Below are 11,204 nucleotides of genomic sequence, written 5' to 3' on the forward strand. Positions count from 1 at the left end.
AACTTTGTCTTGCTTCTTTATTTGTGTTTCATGTGTGATTATGATGGCCTCCAAAGGGACGGGACTCTGCATAAACTGCGCGTTGAGCTGGTGAGTTGTCTCCAGTTTCTCAGGTTTCGTCTAAGACAGGCTGACTCAACCAGTCGAGCTTTCTGAACAGTCCTTCCAGAACATTGTGAAGGACACTCAGTCCTCTAGTGAAGATGCTTGATCGGAGAGGAAGCATCACTGCCTCTGCCTCTGAGTGCTGCGTAGAGCTGACTTTTGCACAAGAAGGATGCTTTAATGATGGATATCTTTGTTTTTCTTTTCTGGGCGGGGACGTATAAGAGAAAGTGCCATAGATTAGCAAAAACAATTTTCTAGCGGTGTTGTTTTATTTTATAGACCATAGTCAAGGTAATGCATTGTTGGTTGACACCATACAAAAAAAAAAATGGATTAAATAGCAAACATTTGTGTATTAATGTACTGGCCTTGTGTACCAATAGGCTAGCCTATCTTATTCTAATGTAGTACTTTGACGGAGTCCAGCTCTATCACAATGTTGGTAAGAACCGAGGGTTAATGAAAATATGAGTTACTACTGTAGGTTCTTGTAAACAATCTGGAGGTGATCGTGGGTGTTCAACAGTGTCTGTTCACGGTACATCAGCATGGGTGTCCACACCTGTGAAAGGTTTACACTCCTTACCCTCTGGCTGGGGCCCCATGATACTGCAGTGAGCTCTCAGTTGAGGGGCATGTGAGAAGCACTGTAGGTTGAAAGATTCTTTCAAGTGTGAGCCAGTGGAATGGAACACAGGGCAACTGTCGTCCACGCAGCTCGGGGCACCTGCTACACTTCAGAGTGTCCTGATTGAGGCTGGGCTTGTTTTCTCTCGCTCGCTCTGCATGTGTTTCACTTTCTCTGTTTGTGTCGAGCTTGCTTGGTTTGTGTTTGTTTCTGTGTGTGAGAGAACAGAAGAGCCTTCTGCAATGTAGTAGCGCAGTCCAGCTGGGATTAGTGTGTTAACAGGGCTGCAGTGCGCTGGTATCGCGTCCGCTGTCTCCTTGCATTTTGTTGGTGTGTGTGTTGTACTGATGTATCTGTAGTCCACACAGTGGAGTGTGATAGTGCGTGTAGAGGTTGTGTTTAGGTCGTGAGCTGTGAAAGCTAAGGGGCACTGGCAGGTGAGAACAGAGAAGCTGATGTTTGCTTGCTTCTACCCCTTGCAAATTTTGTTACATAATATACAAAACCTTGGCAAAAAATGTTAAGTATTTCCAAACAAAAAGTACTGTAAATATTTTATTAAATAAATGCAAGAAAACCTTTGAAAATGTAAAGCCCAAATCAGTATTTGTAGGCTACAATTTAAAACAAAGACTAAAGTTCAGGAATTACCACTCTCCCCACACACTGGCTGAAACAATTTATATGTTGCTCTATGTACAGGTTTATATGTCTGTCAGGGACACACTAATCTAGTAAAATAAAATATAATCTTGCCAATATTTGTTCCTTAATTTAGTACATAACCCTAATCTGTGTACCAACCATGCCAACATTTAAAAAGTGAGACACTGTTAGTGTTGTAAAGGTGCCAGAGTCATTAATATAAGAATGTGGTCACTTAACTCACCAACATCACCCGTCTCATTTCCTGTGAATATACAGTGACGCTAAAACTGCTGCAGCATCCTGTCACTGTGCTGTTGTCCTGCACCACAATCATAACCAGAGTACCACAGGTCCTGCTGGTTACCCAGTCCGACAGGACCAGGGAGGGAGAACCAATACCTCAGCCTACGTGGTGTAAAGAACCACCCCATGACGAGACGTAGCTTTGCTTTCAACGTCCACCAAAGTCTTGTCCTCAAACTGAGCCGCCAGAGGTGGTTTTGAGGGAAGCTGATTACAGTGTGATTGGTGTTTTGAAAGCCTTTGAGTGGATGCACTTGTTGATTAAATGGTGAGATTTCTCAGGGATCCAGCTTCCCATGTTAGACCCAGAAGAAGGAGCCCTTCTGTGATCCCTCAGACAGCACGCGGGCACTTACAGTGGGCACAGGACTGCAAAAAGGAAAGATTAGAGCTCTGAACACTAATTTCTAGATTAAACAGATTTAAACTTAATTCCTCATTTTTAACAAAAGCATTTTCAGTATTGAATCTCCACTTGCAGTAAAATTAAAGACCAAGTCTGATGTTTAATGATGGTTTAAGGGTGAGGCTCTGACACATGTCTGTATAATCATAGCACATGCACACTCGGGTTAACTAAAAATATTTCAGGTGTGTTCAAACAGGTAAGACCTTCTCCTCAAAGGTAAAGTAAAAAGGTGGCTGACATGAGCTCTCCAAAGTGGGAGACTGAGTGCTATGCTGTAGTAAACGAGGCTAGATGCTACTGGACCGTACTGCTGTGGAACAGCACTGGGAACTCTGCTTCCTGCAGCTCGAGACCTGCAACGAGAGAAAATGAAACTGCACTACAGTCGCTCGCACACGCCACCCGTCTGTGTGTGGTCTCGTGCGTCTGTGCATTTGCGTACCGGTTCCGCGTCGTTTTGACTCTCCAGACCATAGCGGCAGTGACGAGCGCGAGACAGAGCAGCACAGTCGCACATGCTGCTATGGCACTGCACGCTTCTGTAGGGCGAGGAGGGGGCGTGCGGTTAGCGCGCGGTCGCCACTGATCTGTTTATTAATGCACACGCGGCCGGATCTCCTCCTACTGGTTTATTATCTGCTTCCTGATTAAACAGGATTAGACACGTTTGACTTAAGGGTGGCGTCAAAGGTCAGACAGATAACGAGCCTTTAACCACAAAGCTGATGTTGAACTTACTGTTGCTTAGTCCCGGCACTGGATCTGAAATATATACATTGCAATAATTGGTTACAGTTTCTTGGGAAGGGTATGGCATTCGCTCACGCAGGTACACCCGTCTGTTAAGTAGCAGGACTCACCGGCAGCAGTGGCGATGTAGTCTGTGTGCGGACTGGCGCAGTCTGGTGGCGCCCAACCTGCGGCGCACTGGCATGCGCCCTTGTTATTGCACACCTGGAAGACAAAGACTCGCGCGAGGCCTTTCAGAGTCCTTACATGAGTTGCACACGCTTCTCATTCTCGTTGATATATGCATTTTCAAATGAAACCGATGCCGAGTATCCTAGGAAACCAGTGTTCCTGATTACCTCATTGAAGCGCGTGCCTGTGCTTCACATGTTCACATTCATTTGGAAGCTCCAATTTCAGCTGCTTGTGGGTACAGAATGAGAGTTTTGCAACAGTCGGGACTGATTATCTTACCGCGTGCTCCGGGCATTTGGTGCAGTTCGGCTCCTCGTACACCGTCCCCAGCTCCACGCACGCGCTGTTGCTGCAAACCTGTGCAGGCGCCCGTTCGCTGACGTCAGCCAGGGCTACGGCTTCGACAGCTTTATTGATTATTTATTGACACGTGTATGTTAAGTCTGTGGATGGCACGCGAGTGTCTCACCAGGCCCTCTCCGCATTTGGTCCCGGTGTGGACCTGACCGTAGTCCGCGCTCGGGTCCCCGTGAACAGTGGCCTTGCACGAGCCGATCATTACTGCTGTCCCGTGACGCGGCTCTGCCGACCCGTTCCAGCAGAAGAGCTTCCCGCACGCAACATCCCTATGCGGGCGACGGTAAAATATTGATAAGGAAGGGGATTTAATAAACACTTTTAGAAAGCAAACAAATACTGGCGTGACGTACTTGGGTTGGCATCCTGTATATACGTCGGGAGATGGCCGCGTGCAGTATGCGTACTGTGTGCCGTGAGTGTTCAGTTCGTAGCAGGAATCCGAGGCCGTTTGTGCGGCTGCGAGACACAAGCACCACAACGCCATTCGTTCAGGTGTCAAGTGTGTGTTCGGCATATCGCATACACACCTGACGTCTTTTTAAGCGCGTGGGTGTACGAGCTAGGCCTTAAGACGCGTCTGTCCTGGCTGGAGGCTGCTGTGAATATCACAATAATAATAAAACTCTTCACTACCTCCCACACGCTTTAAGGCGTCCAGGCTGGTGTACAATACGATCCATCACCTGCAGTGAAATATAAGAGAAACTCAAGGCTCTCTTTTATAGCTCTTATATATGATGGTCACATCACAGTCGATGAACCTTTGAGCCATACCACTCAGTCTGCCTCTCTGGAACGACATCTGCGTTCAGAAACGCTCTAAACAAGAAAGATTATTTTCTGAGCCTTGGAACAGGAAGGGAACCTTAATTGCATCCATGTTTCCTCGAGTGTGGACGTCTAGGCGTGGAGATTGGTCTAAACGCAGGAGACGGGAAGCCTTACTCTGTCCCCACGTGCCGGTGCACTGGTCCAGTCGGCGTGGACACTGGCCTCCGTGGCAGTAGCCGGTGTTATTGCTGCAGGGAGCGCCGTTTGCTCGGAACGTGTCTTCAGGACACTCCGAGGACATTCCTGTGCAGTATTCAGGCAGGTCACACTCGCTCCTAACGGGCCGACACATCACCACAAGAGGCAGGAACTGGAAATCAGAGTGAATGACTGTGAGAGCCGCGCTGTCTCAGCCTCGAGCAGACATGCACACTGCACAAACAGATCTCTGCTGGAGTGAGATAGTGAGTGAGGCATTACTGTGTGTGTGAGAGAGAGTGAGAGAGAGTGAGAGTGTGTGAGAGAGTGAGAGTGAGAGAGAGTGTGTGAGAGTGTGTGAGAGAGTGTGTGAGAGAGAGTGTGTGAGTGTGTGTGAGAGTGTGTGAGAGTGTGTGAGAGAGTGTGTAAGAGTGTGTGAGAGAGAGTGAGAGTGTGTGAGAGTGTGTGAGAGTGAGTGTGTGAGAGTGTGTGAGTGTGAGAGAGTGTGTGACCTTGCAGTTCTTGCAGCATTTGCACTGAGAGGCATCAGTATGGCACTCCTGTAACACACACACGCCCTAAACACACACACAGAGTCAAACAACAGCCAGTCACGACTTTATTCACCTGTTGTTATCGTAGGCATCGCAGACTCGGAGATCTTATCTTTCTTTCTAATGTTCATAGACTTGTTTAAAGCAATAGTTTTAGGATGGGGTGGAGCTGAACTCTCTCCAGGGTGGTGTTATCATAGGGTTGTTATAGCCACCACGTGTGGTTACGATGCCTTCCCAGGCGTAGGTGTGCTCCTCACCTCCACCATGCTACAGTCGCAGTCCTCTCCTTCCTCCAGGAAGCCGTTACCGCAGACGGGCGGAGTGATGGTGGTGTTGTTGGGGTTGTTCGACAGGCACTGCAGCGAGGCAGCGGAACGCAGAAACTCCTCAAACTCTGCCACACTGCAGCTGCTGAAGTGCTGAGGAGGAGGGGCACTAGAGAGCACAGGAAGCGCAGGAATTAGATCTGTGATCAGTGTGTGTTGCTGTAGCATAGCATGGCTGCGACTGTTCATGCACACTCAGCTGTTCCCATATCAGCACCTGAGAGTGGCACCCATAATGCAGTGGTGTTTGGTGCAGAAGCAGGTGGGGCTATCATGACTCATGCCCAGGTTGTGGCCTAGCTCGTGTGCTAACACCACTGCTGTTTCCATGGTGCTGGATGATGTGTCCTGCAAAACAGATACCATCATCTCCACTAGCAGCCGCAACTCTGCAGGTACGGCCCATCGTGGAGGGTGGAGTGTACATTCTACAAACACACAAACGCCAGCCGCGTTCAGCAGAGTGTTAACACGGGAGTTAATACGGCTTTGGGCTACTGTACTAGTGTGGTGCCTTTCCAGATGAGTGTGTGACCCACTCAAACGCTGTCATTTTCATTAGGAAGGGCTGAGCTGGACGAGACAGAGACGTGACTAACAGCACGTGTATGAAGCTGCAGGACTACAGGACCACAGGACTACAGGATTGACTGATCAGGTTTGGCTGGTGTCAGCTTACCCGGACTAGAATCGTGGAGTCCGTCGAGCACAGGCTTCCTATATAAGCCAAACCCACTAAACCACCAAAATGTACCACTCTGAAACACAAAGGGAAGTTTGCATATGTAAATTAATACTTATATGAGGTAAGTATGGGGGAGGGGTGCAGACTTACGAGATGAGCTGTGCGTGGTCACTCTGTTTGATCTTGTTCAGCTCATTGTTTCTCCAGTCAGTGAAGGCAGAGAGAGTTTGCTCCGCGGGGGGGCCCACAGAGATCTTGTCCCTATCTGACCACACCTCCAACCCCACCAGGGCAATAAAAGTATTCAGGGGCAGGTATATCTGAGGAGAGGGAGATGGAGGGGGAGTCCCTTGTGAGCCCTGTGCTGTATGCGTCAGGGACCCCCGTCCTGGGGACCCCCTGCCCTGGGGAACCCCTGTCCTGGGGAACCCCTGTCAGTCATGAGAGGAATCGCTCACCCTGTTCACAAAGTTGATGATCTCAAACATCCTCATCCGCACTTTGTTCATATCGCTTCCTAAATTCCGAAACTGGAATCACAACAGGAGGTGTGAGGATCAGATCACTGATCGCGTTCAGCTGATCCACAGTGCTGATAAATACGGGAGTTAATTCAATTAAGAGGACGGATGTCCCTTCTCCTTACCTCGCTGTTGTCCACAACCAGATACGTCTCAATATACTTGCGTCCTTTCACAGATGGTGTTTGTGAGGCCCCCGCGAACTGTGTAGGGAAGGAAACAGCACATCTTTAACGTCTGCGTCCACCAGGATCACGAGTTTCCAGCACGGAGCTGAAGCTCCACTCACCCTGTGCTGAGGGTGCCCTCTACGGGTGAATTTGGGTAGTGCAGAGTCCATGGTCTTAGTGACCCCACAGTGGACGTCTCTGGCCTTCAGGAGCTCGGCTCTGTAAATCACATGCTCCCCAGTTTGGCTGTCTGACAGAGGCTCAATCACGTAGTCATGATTCTCTGTCCTGAAGAAACCCCTGACCGACACACAGACAAAAAATGAACTGTCTTACTTACTTGAAAGCATGTTCAGTCTCAAATCGTAACAGGTGTTAGCAGGTATTCTATTACCTAGACGGTCTAGGTACCAATCTCCTTACTGATGTTTTTAAATGAGCATCACCTGATTCCTTTGCAAGTGCTTATGCTGGCAATGGACTCTTGGTTGTCTCCAACCCAGCCATGGTAATAGCACTGTGACACAGCCTGCCTCAGGGGCAGGGTCACCATGGTTACAGTGAAGCCAGGTACAATACAGGTGGAAAGGTAGTTAACCAGACAGCACCCACCTGATCTTGCATGGCGACGGTTACCATGGTTCCATTAGCCGTGTAGTGAGTCTCTGTGTAGTTTGAACTTATCAGGTCTCTGGAAGCCAATAAGGAAATGGCACAGTGTGAGATGGTAGCTCCTCCCACTCAACAGCAGCTCCTCCCACCTCTGAATGAGACACCCGCACCTGTTTCTTGTTAAATGAATATCGATGTTTGTCTCCTTCATCTCCAGCCTGTACGAGACTGTGTCTGTGTTCGAGGACTGTGAGGAGGGCAGAAGACATGTGTGTTACGTGTGTGCATGTATGTATGCGCTTGTGTATGTGTGAGTTTGGTGTATGTGTCAGAAATATATGTGTACAGTAGTAATTCACCTCTCCAGTGTGTGTGTGTGTACAGTAGTAATTCACCTCTCCAGTGTGTGTGTGTGTACAGTAGTACTTCACCTCTGCATGTCTCCTGTGTGTGTGTGTGTGTGTGTACAGTAGTACTTCACCTCTGCATGTCTCCAGTGTTTGTGTGTGTGTGTGTGTGTGTACAGTAGTACTTCACCTCTGCATGTCTCCAGTGTGTGTGTGTACAGTAGTACTTCACCTCTGCATGTCTCCAGTGTGTGTGTGTGTACAGTAGTACTTCACCTCTGCATGTCTCCAGTGTGTGTGTGTGTACAGTAGTACTTCACCTCTGCATGTCTCCAGTGTGTGTGTGTGTACAGTAGTACTTCACCTCTGCATGTCTCCAGTATGTGTGTGTGTGTACAGTAGTACTTCACCTCTGCATGTCTCCAGTGTGTGTGTGTGTACAGTAGTACTTCACCTCTGCATGTCTCCAGTGTGTGTGTGTGTACAGTAGTACTTCACCTCTGCATGTCTCCAGTGTGTGTGTGTGTACAGTAGTACTTCACCTCTGCATGTCTCCAGTGTGTGTGTGTGTGTGTACAGTAGTACTTCACCTCTGCATGTCTCCAGTGTGTGTGTGTGTGTGTGTGTGTGTGTGTGTGTACAGTAGTACTTCACCTCTGCATGTCTCCAGTGTGTGTGTACAGTAGTACTTCACCTCTGCATGTCTCCAGTGTGTGTGTGTACAGTAGTACTTCACCTCTGCATGTCTCCAGTGTGTGTGTGTACAGTAGTACTTCACCTATGCATGTCTCCAGTGTGTGTGTGTGTGTGTGTGTGTGTGTGTGTACAGTAGTACTTCACCTCTGCATGTCTCCAGTGTGTGTGTGTGTACAGTAGTACTTCACCTCTGCATGTCTCCAGTGTGTGTGTGTGTACAGTAGTACTTCACCTCTGCATGTCTCCAGTGTTTGTGTGTGTGTGTACAGTAGTACTTCACCTCTGCATGTCTCCAGTGTTTGTGTGTGTGTGTACAGTAGTACTTCACCTCTGCATGTCTCCAGTGTTTTTGTGTGTGTGTACAGTAGTACTTCACCTCTGCATGTCTCCAGTGTGTGTGTGTGTGTGTACAGTAGTACTTCACCTCTGCATGTCTCCAGTGTTTGTGTGTGTGTGTACAGTAGTACTTCACCTCTGCATGTCTCCAGTGTTTGTGTGTGTGTGTGTGTACAGTAGTACTTCACCTCTGCATGTCTCCAGTGTTTGTGTGTGTGTGTACAGTAGTACTTCACCTCTGCATGTCTCCAGTGTGTGTGTGTGTGTGTGTACAGTAGTACTTCACCTCTGCATGTCTCCAGTGTGTGTGTGTGTGTGTACAGTAGTACTTCACCTCTGCATGTCTCCAGTGTGTGTGTGTGTGTGTACAGTAGTACTTCACCTCTGCATGTCTCCAGTGTGTGTGTGTGTGTGTACAGTAGTACTTCACCTCTGCATGTCTCCAGTGTGTGTGTGTGTGTGTACAGTAGTACTTCACCTCTGCATGTCTCCAGTATGTGTGTGTGTGTGTGTACAGTAGTACTTCACCTCTGCATGTCTCCAGTGTGTGTGTGTGTGTATAGTAGTACTTCACCTCTGCATGTCTCCAGTGTGTGTGTGTACAGTAGTACTTCACCTCTGCATGTCTCCAGTGTGTGTGTGTACAGTAGTACTTCACCTCTGCATGTCTCCAGTGTGTGTGTGTACAGTAGTACTTCACCTCTGCATGTCTCCAGTGTGTGTGTGTACAGTAGTACTTCACCTCTGCATGTCTCCAGTGTGTGTGTGTGTGTGTGTGTGTGTACAGTAGTACTTCACCTCTGCATGTCTCCAGTGTGTGTGTGTGTGTACAGTAGTACTTCACCTCTGCATGTCTCCAGTGTGTGTGTGTGTACAGTAGTACTTCACCTCTGCATGTCTCCAGTGTGTGTGTGTGTGTACAGTAGTACTTCACCTCTGCATGTCTCCAGTGTGTGTGTGTGTACAGTAGTACTTCACCTCTGCATGTCTCCAGTGTGTGTGTGTGTACAGTAGTACTTCACCTCTGCATGTCTCCAGTGTGTGTGTGTGTGTACAGTAGTACTTCACCTCTGCATGTCTCCAGTGTGTGTGTGTGTGTACAGTAGTACTTCACCTCTGCATGTCTCCAGTGTGTGTGTGTGTACAGTAGTACTTCACCTCTGCATGTCTCCAGTGTGTGTGTGTGTGTACAGTAGTACTTGACCTCTGCATGTCTCCAGTGTGTGTGTGTGTGTGTGTGTGTGTGTGTGTACAGTAGTACTTCACCTCTGCATGTCTCCAGTGTGTGTGTGTACAGTAGTACTTCACCTCTGCATGTCTCCAGTGTGTGTGTGTGTACAGTAGTACTTCACCTCTGCATGTCTCCAGTGTGTGTGTGTGTGTGTGTACAGTAGTACTTCACCTCTGCATGTCTCCAGTGTGTGTGTGTGTGTGTACAGTAGTACTTCACCTCTGCATGTCTCCAGTGTGTGTGTGTGTGTGTGTACAGTAGTACTTCACCTCTGCATGTCTCCAGTGTGTGTGTACAGTAGTACTTCACCTCTGCATGTCTCCAGTGTGTGTGTGTACAGTAGTACTTCACCTCTGCATGTCTCCAGTGTGTGTGTGTACAGTAGTACTTCACCTCTGCATGTCTCCAGTGTGTGTGTGTACAGTAGTACTTCACCTATGCATGTCTCCAGTGTGTGTGTGTGTGTGTGTGTGTGTGTGTACAGTAGTACTTCACCTCTGCATGTCTCCAGTGTGTGTGTGTGTACAGTAGTACTTCACCTCTGCATGTCTCCAGTGTGTGTGTGTGTGTGTGTACAGTACTTCACCTCTGCATGTCTCCAGTGTTTGTGTGTGTGTGTACAGTAGTACTTCACCTCTGCATGTCTCCAGTGTTTGTGTGTGTGTGTACAGTAGTACTTCACCTCTGCATGTCTCCAGTGTTTGTGTGTGTGTGTACAGTAGTACTTCACCTCTGCATGTCTCCAGTGTTTGTGTGTGTGTGTACAGTAGTACTTCACCTCTGCATGTCTCCAGTGTGTGTGTGTGTGTGTACAGTAGTACTTCACCTCTGCATGTCTCCAGTGTGTGTGTGTGTGTGTACAGTAGTACTTCACCTCTGCATGTCTCCAGTGTTTGTGTGTGTGTGTGTGTGTGTACAGTAGTACTTCACCTCTGCATGTCTCCAGTGTTTGTGTGTGTGTGTACAGTAGTACTTCACCTCTGCATGTCTCCAGTGTGTGTGTGTGTGTGTACAGTAGTACTTCACCTCTGCATGGCTCCAGTGTGTGTGTGTGTGTGTGTGTGTGTACAGTAGTACTTCACCTCTGCATGTCTCCAGTGTTTGTGTGTGTGTACAGTAGTACTTCATCTCTGCATGTCTCCAGTGTGTGTGTGTACAGTAGTACTTCACCTCTGCATGTCTCCAGTGTGTGTGTGTGTACAGTAGTACTTCACCTCTGCATGTCTCCAGTGTGTGTGTGTGTGTGTGTACAGTAGTACTTCACCTCTGCATGTCTCCAGTGTTTGTGTGTTTGTGTGTGTGTGTGTGTGTACAGTAGTACTTCACCTCTGCATGTCTCCAGTGTTGTGTGTGTAACCGCAGTGGTCGAACCAC

At 48.3% G+C, this 11,204-nt stretch overlaps 1 protein-coding gene across 10 annotated transcripts in view; it reads right to left on the reverse strand.

Annotated features, from left to right (window-relative positions):
- Positions 1-7,673, reverse strand: part of LOC113572311 (zinc metalloproteinase-disintegrin-like lachestatin-1) — a 7,798-nt gene extending 125 nt beyond the window's left edge. Inside the window, exons 1-18 of one of the 10 annotated variants that reach the window (XR_014118573.1) lie at positions 7,391-7,673; positions 7,221-7,299; positions 6,728-6,908; positions 6,564-6,641; positions 6,376-6,447; positions 6,068-6,237; positions 5,912-5,990; positions 5,450-5,580; positions 5,164-5,341; positions 4,862-4,927; positions 4,326-4,521; positions 3,490-3,836; positions 3,300-3,377; positions 2,957-3,050; positions 2,835-2,858; positions 2,539-2,635; positions 1,626-2,449; positions 1-946 (exon numbers count right to left, since the gene is read on the reverse strand). The exon at positions 1-946 is cut by the window's left edge and continues 125 nt beyond it. Coding sequence is in view for 6 of the 10 variants with exons in the window: in XM_081701882.1 (XP_081558008.1) it covers positions 2,275-2,449; positions 2,539-2,635; positions 2,835-2,858; positions 2,957-3,050; positions 3,300-3,377; positions 3,490-3,836; positions 4,326-4,521; positions 4,862-4,927; positions 5,164-5,341; positions 5,450-5,580; positions 5,912-5,990; positions 6,068-6,237; positions 6,376-6,447; positions 6,564-6,641; positions 6,728-6,778 (1,836 nt within the window). In the remaining 4 variants the exon portion in view is untranslated. Of the gene's footprint in view, positions 2,740-2,834; positions 2,859-2,907; positions 3,160-3,299; positions 3,378-3,489; positions 3,837-4,325; positions 4,522-4,861; positions 4,928-5,163; positions 5,342-5,449; positions 5,581-5,911; positions 5,991-6,067; positions 6,238-6,375; positions 6,448-6,563; positions 6,642-6,727; positions 6,909-7,220; positions 7,300-7,390 lie in introns of those variants that run through there. The other 9 variants (XR_014118572.1, XM_081701885.1, XM_081701884.1 and 6 more) reach the window with 9 other exon arrangements.
- Between the last annotated feature and the right edge of the window lie 3,531 nt (positions 7,674-11,204).

Source organism: Electrophorus electricus, chromosome 19, assembly GCF_041902795.1.
Source record: "Electrophorus electricus isolate QZ-2024a chromosome 19, ASM4190279v1, whole genome shotgun sequence".
NCBI lineage: Eukaryota > Metazoa > Chordata > Actinopteri > Gymnotiformes > Gymnotidae > Electrophorus > Electrophorus electricus.